The sequence below is a fragment of the Phoca vitulina genome, unplaced genomic scaffold, assembly GCF_004348235.1.
Source record: "Phoca vitulina isolate PV1807 unplaced genomic scaffold, GSC_HSeal_1.0 scaffold14, whole genome shotgun sequence".
NCBI classification, from domain to species: Eukaryota; Metazoa; Chordata; class Mammalia; order Carnivora; family Phocidae; genus Phoca; species Phoca vitulina.
Genome location: NW_022589717.1, coordinates 40,482,115 through 40,500,217, shown reverse-complemented (window position 1 = coordinate 40,500,217; position 18,103 = coordinate 40,482,115). Strand labels below are relative to the sequence as shown.

The 18,103-nt window shown below is 33.3% G+C and overlaps 1 protein-coding gene across 1 annotated transcript in view; it reads right to left on the bottom strand.

The window, feature by feature from the left end:
* Window positions 1–18,103, bottom strand: part of TLL1 (tolloid like 1) — a 207,233-nt gene that overhangs the window by 28,718 nt on the left and 160,412 nt on the right. The window contains exons 13-16 of the mRNA XM_032413149.1: window positions 14,208–14,403; window positions 11,956–12,081; window positions 9,703–9,863; window positions 6,377–6,557 (exon numbers count right to left, since the gene is read on the bottom strand). Of these exons, the coding sequence (XP_032269040.1) occupies window positions 6,377–6,557; window positions 9,703–9,863; window positions 11,956–12,081; window positions 14,208–14,403 (664 nt within the window). The remainder of the gene's footprint in view (window positions 1–6,376; window positions 6,558–9,702; window positions 9,864–11,955; window positions 12,082–14,207; window positions 14,404–18,103) is intronic.

Sequence of the window (18,103 nt, the reverse complement as noted above, 5' to 3'; positions counted from 1 at the left end):
AAATTTTCCAGTATTTTCATACTGTAGGCACAAAAGTTTAAGAATAGTTTTTATTAGTGAGAGAAACAAATGTTTTGCTGAGTAGAAATAAAACATTTATTTTCTGCAGATGGAAATTAGCCTCCTTCTTTGGAATGGACATATCTGCTTTCCATTGCTTCATGTTAGATAAAGGAAAGACCCATTATTAGGAAAGAAGGAGGTGGCCTTTTCCCATCAGAGGCCTGCAGAGTATCTCTGAGACTATCAGAAGCCATCAGTCTATGCATAATACATACTGGAGGGAACTGAAGTGGCAACCTGTTTCAAATTCTTGCAAGATTCAAAAATAAAAATTTTTTCTTTGCAGAAAGCTTCTTTATCTGTAGGAAAAAGAAAGTAAAGGGTCCATGCACCAGAAAAGAAACATATATGACAGATATACTCACAAGAAATGGCAAAAGATAAAATAAACAGACCCACTCACACTCCTGCATGCACACACACATACACTCCCATGCGTGCGTGAGAATATACGTGGCACATGCAAGTTTCAACACAAACCTAACAATAAATAATCATCTTCAAAACAGCACTGATAAACTAATATTACACTGTATGTTAACTAGCTGGAATTTAAATAAAAACTTGAGGAAAAAAAACCAGCGCTAATAAACTCCTCCAAGAGCTACAACAAAGACAATTTGCTCTTTCCAAAACATGGAAATATTTCAAAATCATTAATAATGAAAACTTGTCAAAATCATAAGGAAGTTTTGTTTAATTATTTGAAATTAATCACATTAACATTTACAGTTTTCTTAGGATAATATGGGGCTGGATTTCTTCTAACAGTATCTACAAGCATTCCATTAGAGAAGTGGTGCACAGGAGGAATGATGTAAGGAAGTAACTGTACACAATGAAAGACGGGTCAGATGAAGAGCATGTCTGCTGAAATCACGTGAATTTGAGGTAGAAAAATCACACAGATCATTTTATCTGACTCCTATATTTGTTACAGACAGAAATAAACTGGGAGTCAGGAAAGGTGGGTTTTATTCCATTTTTACCACTGAGCAACTCACCAGGTCCTCCAGTACCAGATCTGTGAGAGACACTGCTCTTAAATGAGGTTTATTCTCCAAATTCTCTAATATTCACTCTAATTTAATTCTTACCAATCCACGGTTGTTTAAGGAAGACAGAATGTTCAACTCTCATTGCTGAAGTCATGTGTTATACTTTTTTCAAATAATGAATGCTAGAATTAAATTTTTAAAAAAACAAGTTTGACAAATATTGCCATTTTTTACATGCATAAAATCCTACTAATATTTCCTTTAATTTTGGCCCATTTAAATAAAAATACTTTGTTCTGAGTAGAATACCGTTAACCTTGCTTAACCACTTAAAATAAATAAGCTGTATCACATGTACCTGTGCAGATTTGCATACTTGTGTTCAAATCCACAATCATACAAAATTGTTTGGTTTTACTATTATGTAAAGTAAGTGATTAGTGTTAACAGAAAAACAAACCTCATTCAGTTCAAAAACATAACAGTAATATATTGTTGGACCAGACTATCTTCTAGAAAATGTTTATGCTGTTTCCAGTGTAGCTAAAAAACTGAACAGATACACAGTTTTATATCATGTCTGAATAGCTTTACTTTGATTATCCTAATTTCCTTATTTGCTTTCATATTACTTCATTATATTGTTTTTTAAATATATCCTAAAATCAGTACAGTATATGACACTTTGATTTTTGTAGTGGGCCTTGTGGACTTCCTGTTGTATAATACAATAACTTCTAAATGTTCAAGCTATAGCATTTTCCATGTCTAATGAAAGATTTTATTATGTTATTGTTAAGATTTTAAATCAGAATTTATTGTGATGGTTCTTATTTTTTTATAAATACGGAAGTGACAGAATTCGACATCCAAGAGTCATTCTTCTGATCCCATTTCTTAGGTCTATAAAGTGCTTATTTAAAATGAAAAGCTATGTACAAAAATAACTAGAATCTATATTTGATTATTTTATTAAATATTTATATTTGGAAATGATGCTATAAATGTTTTATTTCATGATACACATTAAAATCTAAATATATTTTCTTTTTTTAAAAGATTTTATTTATTTATTTTGAGAGAGAGAGAATGAGAGAGAGAGAGAAAGCACATGGGGGGGGAGGGTCAGAGGGAGAAGCAGACTCCCTGCTGAGCTGGGAGCCCGATGCCAGACTCCATCCCAGGACTCCAAGATCATGACCTGAGCTGAAGGCAGTCGCTTAATCAAATGAGCCACCCAGGAGCCCCCAAAAAATCTAAATATATTTTCATGTGTCTTTTTTCTTGATGTATCACTGAGCTGCAAGAAGGTTAGAATTATTTTTTAATAACTTTCCTTTCCAAATAATATGGAATCACCTATTATCAAATATTATTTCTTCTTTTTATTAAATCCTTGGTAATTGTTCCTGGCACAAGACTGTGGAAAAAAAAGCTGAACATGTTATATTCCTTATCATGTTTTCATAAATTCACAACCACTTCTGCAATCTTTAGAACACAGATTACAAACAGAAGCATTTAAGACTCAGTCTTCATAAGGTATCACTTGATTAACATACACACTACAGTAACACATTTATTCAACTGTCTATAATAAGATAATATTATTAAATAACTATAAAGTTAAAATTATTAAATTTAACTCACAAAATACTTGAGTTAAGATTATTAACCTCTATTAATATTTATTAACTAATTAATAAAAGAGATAACTTTAAAAGTTTCTTCACTCTCAAAGATCAAAGTCTATTAGGTAATGTTTACAAATCTAGAAATATTTGGGGTAACAGAAATATGATATGTGTTTTTCTTCTAAAGTTATTTTAGAGGCACCTGGGTGGCTCAGTCAGTTAAGAGTCTGACTCTTGATTTCGGCTCAGGTCCTGATCTCAGGGTCTTGAGATGAAGCCCTGTGTCAGGCTCTGTGCTGAGTGTGGAACCTGCTTAAGATTCTCTCTCTCCCTTTTCCTTCTACCCACACACACCCACTCACACACTCTTTCAAAAATTAACTAATGAATTAAAGTTATTTTTGTATTTAAATTGAAAACTGAGAGAAATTGGAGAAAAACTATAAAGTACCATCTTCCTACCTTAGCACACATTCTTGGTATTTTTTTTTTTTTAAAGATTTTATTTATTTATTTGATAGAGAGAGACACAGCGAGAGAGGGAATACAAGCAGGGGGAGTGGGAGAGGGAGAAGCAGGCTTCCCGCGGAGCAGGGAGCCCGATGCGGGGCTCGATCCCAGGACCCTGGGATCATGACCTGAGCCGAAGGCAGACACTTAACGACTGAGCCACCCAGGCGCCCCTCATTCTTGGTATTTTTATATAGCAACTTTCAGGTTTGTTCCCACCACATGCTTAGCTGTATGCACAGTGTGCAGAGAGTTCCATACCTAGACTTCCATTAATATTTCATCATATACAACTTTTTACATCACAGAATCATTAAACCATCTTTATGGTGTAGAAAAGCCCACAAAGTGTACTTGTTCTAATTTATTTACCATTTTCCCCCTGTCATACCATTAGGTTGTTTCAAATTTCTATCACTATAATAGTATATTGAAATCCTTCTTCCAGCTTTTGAAACATTTCTTTATAAATGTGTCTCAAGAATAAGATTTCTGAAGAAACTGAATAGTCATTGTAATGACTCTTAATTCCTGTGCTAAATTTCTTTCTAAAGAATTTGTCACAATAAACCCAATAATGTATTTTGTCAAATCCCCCAGGAGTAAATTTTAACAAACAAAAAAATCCTTTAATTTTGTTTGCAAAATACAATATCCCCATGGTTTACATGCCTACTTTCTAATAAATATAATGAATTATTTGACTTTGAACACATAATTATATATTATTACCCTTAAAGCATTATTAGATCTCTAAGATAACATTTTCAATGTGAATAGAGCCTATCTATTAAAATAGGTAATCTTTTGTAATTATAATTTTGTATGATGATCGTAAGGACATCAGGTAAACTAAGTCTGAATTTGTTGTCATCTCTTGATAGTACCACACCAGCTCTTTATTATAATGTTTTTGTCTTCCCTTTCCTGAGCAAACATCTTCCCCACTAACAGAAACTCCTAGGAAATTAAATGTAAAATAAATTTAACACTCATCCAGAACCACAGTATTTTAAATATGAATCTGACAAACTGCTGATATTTTTCAATGCATCAAAAAGAAACCCCTTGAAGTTTACACTTAATGCTAATTATCTTGGACTTTATAAAATATTAATCTAGGGGTGCCTGGGTGACTCAGTCGGTTAAGCCTCTGCCTTCGGCTCAGGTCATGATCCCAGGGTCCTGGGATCGAGCCCCACATCGGGTTCCCTGCTCAGCAAGGAGCCTGCTTCTCCCTCTCCAGCTCCCCCTGCTTGTGTTCCCTCTCTTGCTGTCTCTCTCTGTCAAATAAATAAATAAAATCTTAAAAAAAAACAAAAACAAAAACAAAATATTAATCTAATAAAGAAGTGAAAAGTATATCTGTTGTTTTTCAGGTCACAAATACATTCAGTGTAACACTTAACATGCTATTTGCAAAGGGCATGATCAGCTCTTAGATAAACCAAGACAAACTGGGGGTTTAAATGCTTTATGACACTAAGCAGTTTACTTAACTCCTCAGCTGCTTCATCTGTCAAGTGAATATAATAATGAGAATTATTATAGACTATGTACTTGGATGTGCTGGAGAACAGCATCTTCTTTATGTGCCTTCATATCTATATTGTAAGAATTAAAGTAGCATGCTTTATATTTCAATAGTATCATTCTAAAGACACAAATCTATCTTTACAATTTGGAAAGTTTTTCCTAACCAATAATATCAGATAGTGAATTTTAAATATTCTGAGTAGCTTTAAATTTAATCATACTTTGCCACTATGTATGTAGCATGTATCTTTTAAAAAAGTAAATATTAAATAAAATGTATGACTATGATAAAGTAAAAAGGATTGATAATATTATTAATATTATGATAAGATTTATTCGCTTTATAATTTCCATTTTTAAAATAAATATTTAGGTAGTTCTAAAATAAAAACCTTTATCTCTAACCACTAAGTCACCTAGAATCTGTAAAACACATGATATTTATAAAATAGTGAAGTCTAAGAATGTCTTGCTTTCATCAAAATAAGATATTAAAATGCTACTTTGAATAACGTAAGTCTTAAATTAATGCCTGAGAAGAATTTTTAAAAGGCAATTAAACCTGGGGGAAGGAAAGCAAGGAGAATAAGAGAGCCAAGATCCCTTGTATTTTGAATGTCCTTCTGTGTATGACTTGGACCTCAATGGAGCTTGTGAACCATTAACTTCAATTACATTGAAAACCCCAAACAAACCCTAGGCACTGTAAATCTCATTAATTTTAAACATGTGGGGATTGGAATAAATGGACTTTGAATTAACTCAATCCAAATTACCTAATATTAAAATATAATTGGAATTCAGTTGCTTTAAATTGCCTGCCAGTCTGAAAGGCAGATTGCTATACTAAGGTTTATTGTAATTTTGTCTGGTTTTGAAGTTTCAGAATAATATCTTTATAAGTAAGGTATGATTCCAAAATTGGGAAAATAAAGGAATTTCACTGGTGTTTTCACATATTTCTTTAAATTTGGGGGACATTTTATCAAATTTCAGCTCTAGCCAAGGGAAATTTTACTATGAGTTGGTTAAACTAAATATTAAATTCCAAACAGAAATGTCAACTGCTTAATGTACCTGATAATCTATTATTTTTAGTAGAATTGTAATTTCCATATACGTAGGTTTCATACTATAATCCTTTCTATAGTGATGAGGCAAAGTATGATTTTAATATCGGCTTATCAATAAATGAAAATATAATCATAAGAGGAATAAGAAATATTTGCTAGATAATAAGAATAAAAAAATACGTTGCTAAAATCAGATCAGGTATTCCAAAAAAAAAGATAAATCATTTTGAAACAGCCTGCCACTTTTTGGAAGTCTGGTATCATTACCCCAATACACTTATAAGTCACTGTATGAAAATATTATTGTAATAATTTTGTGTTATTTGTACTAGCTTTTATAATATTTGATTTTATTAAGTGTTTGAGAGTTATATTTCATCAGGTCCCCAATTATTAATATTCTAATTATAAGTAAAAGTATTGTTAAACCTAGGATAAATGTGCATGCATTCTATGTCCCTCCAAGTTATATTTACAGAAAACTATGAAGAGTAGATAACAATGAAAGCCAATCCACCTTCAAAGTCCACGATACGCACATGCAGCATGTGAATACTGATACCTGAGAAGAAATGTGCCTTGAAGCCCTTCTTGGATACAGTATTGTCAGATCTGAATTCAATTCTCATATTGTTGAACTGAGATGTGATCACGTCAGGCACTTCGGCGCCACAAAATTTGCCATGCAACTTAGACTCAGAGGAAAGACCACTCCAAATCTCCACATAATCGTATTTGCAAACCTAGAAAAGACATGGTTATGAGAGCCACCAGATTTTAAAGTATCAGATGATTGACATTTATTTTTGAAAAATTTATCCTGTTTTTTCCCTCTTTACTCCTCTGGTAGTCAAACCGGAATTAATAGGTAAAGAAAAAAAAATCAGGGAAAGAGTCCAAATATGAGGCATATGGCATGAAAAATAGATTAGAGAATCTTGCTCTGAATATTTCCAAGAGATGTATATACCAATGTGTGCTTGTTTACATGTATTTACAGCATATATCTTTTCCAAAAAATAGAGTTTAGGAGAACCGAGATGCATATTTGTCGAGATGATGATGCTGATGTTTACAAGAAGAACAGTATTTGCTGACTTTAAAAAAAAACTAATGTTTAAATTTTCACTAGGAACTGTGAAAGAACTTGTCATGTACTGTCTTATTTAATGCTGACCATAATGACAGGAAATTGATACATTTAGTCTATGAAACAACCATTAACAATGGAAACGTTCTTTTCTATGGTAAAGATGAGAAAACTGAGGTTCAGAAATTTCTAAATAACTTGTCCAAAATTATACTTATCGTATGTGGCAGTTCAGTGAAAATAGCATGGAGTTTGGCTTGGTCTGGTGCTGCCTCCCAGAAATACTATGTTCTAAACAGAAGAGCACCCTTAGGAAATTTCAAAGGAGACAGACACTGGAGGATACAGTAAAAAGGATACTTTGCCTTTCAAATTTATCAAACAAATAGGTATTTCTTAATTTCTTGGAGCTGCCAGGCGCTATAAAACTACTCTGGAGCTATGCTGCAGGATTGCAAACAAATAAAAACTCTATGTGGTGGAATGGAGAGGGGAATCTACACTACAATGAAATAGACTCATTCTGATTTAAATGTAATGCACTAACACCGCCAAAATGGAAGAAGCTAAGTGAATGCCAGGTATTCTTCAGCAATTTTACGGCCTCTAACAGATGTTTTCATAATACACTTTTCTAAAGTTCCAAAAAGGTACATTCTAAAGAATACATCTTGCATGAATGACCTTATTACATAAATGTGTAATTAGCAAGGTTTAACAATGCATATGATTGAACCCTGGGGTATGAGCTGTACTTTGCAATATGTCAACCCAAATTACTGGTTCTTGTGATATTAATTAGGTGATAAATAAGCAAAATGTTGCTAGGAAAAATTTTTAAAAGGTCTTCTATCCACTTTGTTACAGCTGCAACATCTATTTAGAGAGAGCTCTGACATAGGGTAGGAGAATGTTACCGAGGTTAACGTTGTTTGACGTCATCTTTCTTTTTGAATATCAATATAATAACTAAAACAATGAAGCTTTAACTTAACCCAGTAATCTATAAGTCAAGTTTTTGCTCATACCTTTATTTTAAGTAACTAAGACATCAAACCACAAAAATACACAGAATTTTGTAACAGCCTTTCACATCATTCTAAGTTTAAGAAACTTGGGATATGTTAGAGAGTTTGTCAAGGATCCTCCCAGGAAAAAAGACCACCACCATGGGAAAATGCTTTCAGAATACAATGACCCATTTATTTAAAACCATCTACCCTTCTTCCTCCTGAATATAAACTTCCAGCCTTCCTAGTAACATCTATCAGCTAATGAATCAAAATGTCATATCAGTCACAGCTGATTGCTTTAGGGAAAATGGAGAGAGTAGAAGTCATTCAACACCAAGTTCATGTCAAATCACAGAACTGGTAGGGAGATTACCATATTCAAAAAAGTTTGCTCCTATGAAAACTTTTCTAAAAATGCTATAAAAATATTTTCTTCATTTCAATATTTCTCTAAATTTCAGGTAATTATTAAAGGAAAATGGTGTTTCATGTGGGCAAAGTATGTTAGAAATATAAATTGCAGTTTTTGCCATCATAAAACTTAACACATGATATAAGGAGAATCTCAAAAGGTCCACTGAGCTCTAAAATTGTATAATTCTCTGAAATATATAAGTTGGTCACATTTTAGACTTTAATTTCCTTTAAGGAAACACAAAAGTCAGCAATTTCTTTTTACCTCAAAGCCATTAGTAGCACTAAAAAAAATGCACATAAGTGCCTTGACTATGATAGGCAGAATTAAGAGGAAAAAAAAAAGTCATTAAAAAGAGGTAAAGAAAAGTAGGGGGGGGGAATAAGCAAAGATTCATATACAGACACAACATAATGGTATAAAATTCACAAATATTACCAACAATTATTGCTCAGGAGCATAGATATATTATATTTCTGTTTTTTCACTTTTTTACAAGTGTTCAACAGATATATATCAGAGACAAAATAATTTTTGAGTTAATTTTATCATACTTAGAAGTTTTAAATCATGTTCATTTTAAAATAAGCACAGAAGTCATTGGAAGAAAGGATATGGAAATTAGAGTAAGAAAAGAAAAGAAAGTAGGAAAGCTCAAACAAAACTGAAATTAAGCCAATGTTGACCAATCATACAGAGGACACAGTTCTGAAAGTTCTCATTTCTAGGCTTGACATTCCATTTGAATTTTGTGTGTGCACTAGCTCATAGGAATTCTCAAATAAATGATTTCACTTGTTTAAATGTGGCCACCTGGCAGAAAACTGGACCTTCATTATAATAAGTTATATTTTATAAAGGAAAGATAGTGTCAATTAAATGCATCTTTGTTGAGATTAAAAATATACCAGGTTCTCTCCTAAGTGGCTATTTTTGTTATGACTCAACCAGTGGATTTGGAATTTTGACCGACTAATTGATTTTTTTTAGAAAAGTCTATGTGACATGAAGCTAACCCTAATTTTTTCATAGTTCTTTCATAAATCAAGAAATTGCTGTATATTAATACACTAAGTAAAACTCCTTCTGGGTAATTTTCAATCTCCCAGAAATAGTCTAAAATATCATCCAATGCCAACAGGAATTACAAGCAGTTGTAGAAATGAACAGTACAGCAAAGAAAGAGTGTAACATCTATATGATTGTGCTACTGAAATCAATCCATTCTTCCTTCCTTCCTTCCTCCCTCCCTCCCTCCCTCCCTTCCTTCCTTCCTTCCATCCTTCCTTCCTCCCTTCCTTCCGTTTACCAGTTTGTCTTCAGAGGTTCCCAAAACACAATAGAAAAAATTGTATTTATTATTCACTTACTTCATTGCCCTCCAATTCAAAAAACTCAAACTTCATAGAAATTCTGTATTGGGTTGGTGCAACCACCTGCCACACGCAGTTTTTATTAGGAGGATACTCCTTGGGCCAGCCTGGAGTGGTTATGGTGCCATTAAGCTTGGTAAGAAGTCCGCCACAAGCCGCTAGAAGGAAAGAAAGTGACAAGGTTTTCCCCTAACAGAGTCATCCCCTTCTTAGCACCTTTCCATTGATAACCAAATATCTCAGCATTAAATTTCAACCATCTTCCAAATTTTTCAAAATCTAGAAAGCTGAAGTCACTGTTCCTTAGTTTTTAGTACAACTATTTTAATTATCTAATCCCATTCATAAGGTATTAATTCGTAGCTTTGGACCCAAGCAAATTATGGGTGTAGCATTTCAGATCACTTTAAAGTTGGAGAAGCAATATAAAGAAAACCGGTGTCAGTTGTCTTATCTTTTAAATGGGTATAATAATATCTACACCATATGGTTGTTATGAGAATTAATAGAAAGGTAAGCATAAAGCACAATATAGTCCAATGTAGTGAGACCAAAATTAACTGCTTATTTCTTCAAATTCTTTTTCCCCAAGATAAGCAACTCTTGGAGTTACCTGAGCTAGTAAGCAAAATAAACTAGAGTAAATAGGTCATTTTATTATTTGAAAACTCCATTTAACAAATGTTTTCTTTCCCTTTTGAATGATCTATTTAAAAGGGGTACTATTTAAAATGTTACTTCTCTTCCTTATTGTTAATGAAATTAGTAAAATAAGGGTATCCAAAGCAAGTTAAAGAAAGAGAACCTATATTGTACAAGGTTTGTAATTAATTCCTAGGGAGTCGAGAGTTACCTAAAGTAACTGGTCTCTTAATTTTAACTGCCTTTGTGTATATATATGTGCGTGTATGTGTGTGTGTGTGTGTGTATCTATATATGTATGTACATTACTGTATTTATAAATGTATTGTAAAAACGACCTGTATTTTCACATTTACCACTTTTTGGTGAATTATTATAAAGTAAAATAATTATTTTTAGGCACTGCACAGAACTAATCACCATGCTACTTTATTATTGTCTGGTATATACAATGTTCTCTGTTATAAAGATACTACATTGCCTTCATAACTGTGGCTATTTTATTCTAGTACAGAGAGCAGATTAGTAGTTTAATAGATATAATGGAGACTTTTGCCAAAGAGAAAAGTTTAAACTTTTAAGAAGAATCATAGAGTCTCTGACTTTTTTATTTAGGTCAGTTAAGGGTATGGCATTTATTCATTAAGCAAATAAGTCTGCCACCTTTGCCACCATTATGTCCTGTATCACAGATACAGTAGAGAACAAGGTGCTCATTTTCAGGGAGCTTACATTTACATTTTTGTGGGAACCACCAAAAGTAAACTTAATAAATACATAACTATAAGTAATGTTAAACTGCTACAAGTTCTACGAAGATGATTTTGGCAGATATGTTGAGAGAGTTATGAGTAAAGGAGGAATAGAACAGAGGAAGGAAGATCAGTCCATTTATTTTGTAACTTAAGTATGGGGCCTGAAATAGAGTGGAGCAGGGGAATTGAGGGGGAAAAAAAGAAGCAGCTTTAAATTCTGAAGGAAGAGATCATAAGACATGGTAACAAAACATTTTCAAGAAATATCATCTTAGAATGTGCAGAGGAAATGGAGAAAACAGCAAAATCTCTTTGTTTATGAATCATTTATTAATAAAACACATTTAGCTCCTGCTTTATGTTTATGCTAGAAGCTAGAGGTGCAAAAATAATTCAGATTCAGGATTCTGTACTTTAGTAAGGGAGACGTACCCATAAACTATGCTAAGAAAAGGTAAAAATAAATGATGGATGGATGGGGAAAAATCTAGATCTAGACAGAGATAAAAATAGAAATATATAGAGAGATGATATAGATTATAGAGAGAGCAAAAGGGGGGGAGAAATGCATAGAAATATAGATATAATAAACAAGGTGGCCTGGTAACCAAAGGAGGAAATGACTGATTCTATAACAAGCTCCCAGGCAAGGTTTCATGTGAACTATGACTACAAACTGAGTCTTATCAGTTGAGGAAAGAGGTTACTGTAGAGGAAAGGAAAGGACAGAGGCAGACAGAGGGAAAGAGAATGAGAGGTATTAAAGAAAGAAGAATGCGGCATTGGTGGTGGGGGTGGGGGGCTGAGGGGTGCAGGTTCATGCAGGGAGCTCCACGTGCAGATGCGACCCTACCTTCACAGCTCCTCTTGTCAGGTCCCAGCTCATAGCCGGGCTCACACGCACACTGATAACTGCCCAGTGTGTTCAGACATCGCTGCTCACAGGCTCCCCGGTCAGGTTTGGCACACTCATCTTCCTCTACAAAGATGGCGAGAGGGGTAGAGAACAACCAGATAGAGTATTGTGTTTTACATACTAAGCTGTAAAATTTTCTGAAAATATGACACTTAATAACTCTGGATGAAACAAAGACAACTGATTTCTTCAACAAAGTAGCAGGAATGATTGATTTGCAAGCCCTTGATAGATGGCATACCAGAATTCACGTCACTTCAATCTAAGAATCGTATAAGAACCAAGAGAAGGACTAAAAACTTAATAGCAATGCCAACTGAAGATCATCTTATCTCTGACAGGTATGTGAGGTTTCTTTTTTTTCTAATTTTAAGGTCAAGGGAATTCTTACAACATAGAGAATGTCCAGAATAAAATAGAAAAACTTATTGAAAAAACAGCTTCACTTGTTGATTTCATAGTATAGTTTGCTAGATATCCTGAAAAATGCTTTTAAAGAAATGTCATTATTAAGAAACAGCTTATGGTGAATATAAATTGAAAGAAAATTCTGAAACCTACTGGACCTCCTTAAATTTAAAGTATTCAGTATTTTTTATATAGACATATTGATCCAGGAAATATAAAAATTCCATATTTTGTAAATACACACACTATTTTATTATATATGGAAACATAAAAAGTATATATGAAAAATAAATATGTATGAAAAATATATGCTATTAAAGAACAACATATATGACAATGTATTCCCTAATCTCAATCCCCATGAATAACCTAGTGTGAGTTGAGAAAATAGCAAACAATATTCTCTGGAGAAATTCTGCACTGGCCAAACTCCAAATATTTTTAATAACCAAATATATAAGTATCACAGAGGGGACTCTTGATGGTATGTTCCTACTACTATAAAATACTACAGAACTAATGCATGTAGATGTACATTTTAATAAATATTTCAAATGCATCTAGTAAAAGTACCAGGGTTCTCTGCCTTTCAAATCATATGGTGAATATCTAAGTAATTCTCAGGGAAAATCCATTATACTGTTTTTTAAATAACGAAAGTGTTGGGCTATTAATCACAGTAAATTTTGACATACACAACTAAATCCATCATTTATTCTATAAAAATCAGTGTAGAGAAAATTCTGTTTTCTCTCCCCATAAAAGAGTTTTTTTTTATTATGTTATGTTAATCACCATACATTACATCATTAGTTTTTGATGTAGTGTTCCATGATTCATTGTTTGCATATAACACCCAGTGCTCCATTCAGTACGTGCCCTCTTTAATACCCATCACCAGGCTAACCCATCCCCCACCCCCTCCCCTCTAGAACCCTCAGTTTGTTTCTCAGAGTCCATAGTCTTATTTTACAATGACACACTTAATGTTAAGTGCCTATGAATTTTCTAAATGCAAATTTGATGTTATTTGTACTAAAATGGCTTTCTTTTGGGGTGCCTGTGTGGTGCAGTTGGCTAAGGGTCCTGAGATCAAGCCCTGCATCGGGTTCCATGCTCAGCATGGAGTCTACTTGAGACTCTCACTCTCTTCCCTCCACACCCTCTCTCTCTCTCTCTCTCTCAAATAAATAAATAAACCTTTAAAAATAAATAAATAAAATGGTTCTTTTTACCTCAGCAATGCACACCAAATATGGGACATGAAAATATACTAAAATTTGGTTATGTAATTTAAAATTAAAGCTGATCAATAATAATTCTTTGTCAAAAAGGCATTTTAGGTATAAGAATATTCTGCTAAGGAGGCCATACATTATTTCCAATGTGGTGGAACATTATTCTCTATAAGGTGGTTTAGAAATGCTGTCACCTGGAAATAAATTGATGAATGACTTCTTCTGCTTACGAATCTTATGTTTATTATATTCCAAATGTTTTCTCCCTGTCTAAATTCCCTTTCTGGATTTTGCCTTTTTGAGTATTTCATAAAAATGGCTGGTAGGATATCTTAATGGAGTTCTTACCCTGTGCTACAAAGTTCCAAATTCCAGTATTTTACCAATAACCTTTTACCATCAAAAATCATTCAAATATCCCTTATGCACAGTGCATTCTTAACTTCCAGTATAACTTTACTGTAGTTCTCTCTTAACTTAATGTTAAATATCACATTTATCCCTAACAAAGAAAATCTCACACTTTAAATTACTTCAAATTACCTTTAAAGAAATTGGCAGCAAACCCTGCCTTGTTCACAGTTCCATCAGAAACAAATTTCATCCACAAGGTATTGGAGGTAGATCTGATATCTTCAGGTTTATCATATCCACAGAAACGCCCTATCAAAGGGCTATTTTCACTGATTCCATCTCGAACTTCTAGGTAGTCATAGGCACAGTTGTCATGTCTTTCAATCTGCAACAATAAAAATATGGGAAGATACATCTAATTAATAGATAAAACAATTTTTGTAGAAAGAGTATTATGTGTTCTCAGTGCCATGGTACGGACAGGGTCATATAACAAGTTACACCAAAGGAGAGCTTTTCTTGTGAGTGTGCATGGCAGTATCTATACCACCCATGAATAAAGGGCCTATTTTTCTGGTAGACAGAGAGAGATACAAAAATCTATGGAACAGTGCATCCACATGCATCACAATCAACAGAAGTTAACTGCCTTTAAAAAAAAATTAGAATGCAAGTAGTAATCCTTTGGAAAAAAGAGTTAAAAAAATCCAAACTTAAAATTATCATTAAAAATCTGGACGAGATGTTCTATAAGCAATGTATAATTTGTTCTGAAACATAAAAATTGCTGATAGTTCATCAACAAAACTGTTATCTTATTCACAGAGAAGCTTGATTCAAATTCTGTTGATAAATATCGCACTGTTTAAAGTTTTAAATCTCTTTTTAAAGGAAAATTTGATAATATAAAATTACATACTTCCTAGTCTATGAAATTCTTTACCCATAGTCAGCATAGCTGTAGATAGACTACCGTATGTAGAATCAGCACTGGCTATTCCTTTCTCAAGGTAATATGGCTGTTCAGGTGACCCCATTTACCCCAACACACTCCTCTTAACCCATATAACCTGCAAGAACTCAATCTCTTTCTTTAAGCAACTAATTGCAAATAAAAGCTCAGGGCTATAAAACTTTATGAAGAACTTCATGTTCATGGACCTATGTTTTGGCTTCTAAAAACAACAAACCAAAATTCTAAAAACAACAAACCAAAATTTACAAATTTTTTCAAATTATAAAACAATTTCTAAATAAAATTCTTACTTTTTTTCCCACAGAAAATGGGTATTAGCCCCAAATTCTTAATAAGTTAACTACTTATTAGATATTTAAAGCTAGAAAACACAGGCATCTAAAATTAATAAACAGTGAAAAGTATCACATCTTGTCAACTCACATTCAACATATAATTCACTAATTTATGGAATTCTTTATTAAAAAAAAAAAAATGAATGTCAGAGAGTACATTCATTCCATGGAACCATGACCTGAATGGACGAAACTGCTGGTACAGTTGGTTCAAGAATCTATTTCTTTTTATTTATTTATTTATTTTTTGACAGAGAGAGAGAGACAGTGAGAGAGGGAACACAAGCAGGGGGAGTGGGAGAGGGAGAAGCAGGCTCCCCACGGAGCAGGGAGCCCGATGTGGGGCTGGATCCCAGGACCCTGGGATCATGACCTGAGCCGAAGGCAGATGCTTAATGACTGAGCCACCCAGGCGCCCCTTGAAGAATCCATTTCATGATTTGTCAATACATTACAAATGATAATCTTCAAATTAGATAGCATAAGGACAAATAGAAAACAACAGAGTTTGAAGGACAGATTAGATCGGAACTAATTACTACATTTCCTGCTTCCCTTTTCCCAACCACAAATCAGGATTCATTCACTCCTTCAACAAATACTCAGTGCCTATTCTATGCTAGGCACTCTCCTCACTGCTTGGTGTGCATCCTTTAGCAAAATAACAAAGAGTCTCACCCTCCTGGACCTTACATGCTACCGAGGGATAGAGAGCAAAGGGATAGCAAACAGGATAAATAATGAAATCATAAAATATTAGCAACCAATAAATTCTATGGAAAAATATAAAGTGAAACAACATGAGAAGTATGAGAAGTGGGGAAGCGAAGGTTATCATTTTAGATTATACCGTCAGTAGGTACTCATTGGGTTTGATATACAAATCTTGTTTTTTTCCTAAAAATGTATTCTCTTTGTGTGTGGAATTTGGGGAAAGAATGGGAAAATGTTCACTATAAAAAGTATCTCATTTTTAAAGCATATTTTTAAGACTACAGCTGTTTAAATGGAGAGGTGGCCTGGGAAAGCAAGCAGTGACACTAACAACTTAGTCACCAGGGATGACAAGGCCAATCTGACCAGCTATATTATATGTTGTCTTCTCTCAGCCTTTAATACACTCCTTTCAAAATCAGAGCTCTATATCAATATGAGAACATGTCCAGATGGCCAAAGGCCTTTCTTCGGTCAAGGGGACACATAAAATAATATCCCAAACTCTCCAGGTATAGACTTGATAAAAGAATAAGCAACACTGAACTAGTGACAAACTGTAGAAAATAGCAAAAGCTCTCAGCAAGCTCTCCTCACCTGCCTGAGCGGCACAGAATGAACTGCTCCTAACTCAGGAATCATTTTGGAAGAAAAGGGAAAAAGAATGAATTAGAAGAAGAAAGGAAGTGAGAATACACAATAAAGAAAGAAGCTGCTTTTCATAGGTCAACTAAGAAAAATAAAATTGGTTTATATTATAAGCCATACTAGAATAAAAAATAAGGCAGCTAATTAGAAAGGGTTTTTTAATTATTATTTTGAGGAGATAATGGCTTTCAAAAATTACTATATTAACAAGGACGTAAACAAGATAGACACTACCAAAAACGAAACCAAAAAAACTGTATTTCTTCAGTGGTTAAAAAGAAATAGGATAATGGATATTTTCCTGTACATAAAACTCACTCTGTTCTTTTAACAGGTATATAATAGATCTCTTTAAATTTTAATTTAAAGTACCTGTATATTTGCTGGTTACTTAGTAAAAAATTAGAGGTTTAAATATTTTAAATGATAAAGTGTAAATATTTCATGGATAAAATGCACAAAAATGGCCAGTTTTAAGATTAATTCTACTGGTACCTATTTATGAATTATGAATTACTTACATATTAAATATCATGCATTTTGTGTTAGGGGTAACTCAACAGAAACTTATACTGTATTTTCACAAAGTAAATGCCACAGTTGTTCAACTGTGTAGAAAATAAAATGTACCTCATATATATGAATTTATGATATTTAGAAATGCATTGTCCTTTTACAACACTCCTAGATATATTATCAATGACCTCAATGATCTTTACATTTTTCAGTTTAACTGCATTAGATCTAATTACAATGCAAGCACAATGAATCTATTGGTGTTAATTATAATTATACCTCTTCAACTACATCTACACAAATGAAAGTTTGAGTTCTTTTAATTATGGCATTTATGTAACATTTTCTCCAGCTATATCAATTACTTCATAAATTAATATACAGAATAGATAGAAATAAATCTGATTGAAGCTAAAAAATGGTAAATCGGGCATCTGGGTGGCTCAGTCAGTTAAGCATCTGCCTTTAGCTCAGGTCATGATCCCAGGGTCCTGGGATCGAGTCCCACATTGGGCTCCCTGCTTGGCAGGGAGTCTGCTTCTCCCTCTGCCCCTCCCCTCTGCTTGTGCTCTCTCTATCTCTCTCAAATAAATAAATAAAATGTTAAAAAAAAAAGTGGATAAGTCCATTGGTGTTTTGCCAGTAAGCTCCATGAGAAAAAAGAACACCAAAGTCAATAATTTATAAAAACAAAAAAAGAAAAAGCAGTTCCTTCTTGAGTTACAGCATGGACACAGTTCATATCTGGAACCTGAATGCAATGTCATGCACAATTACACATATAATAAATACATTTTGATAATGATGATGCTGATTTATTACAGACTTTAAGATAATCAGAGCATAAACCATATACAAATGTGGCAAGTTTATCGTAATGTAAACAGACCTAATAT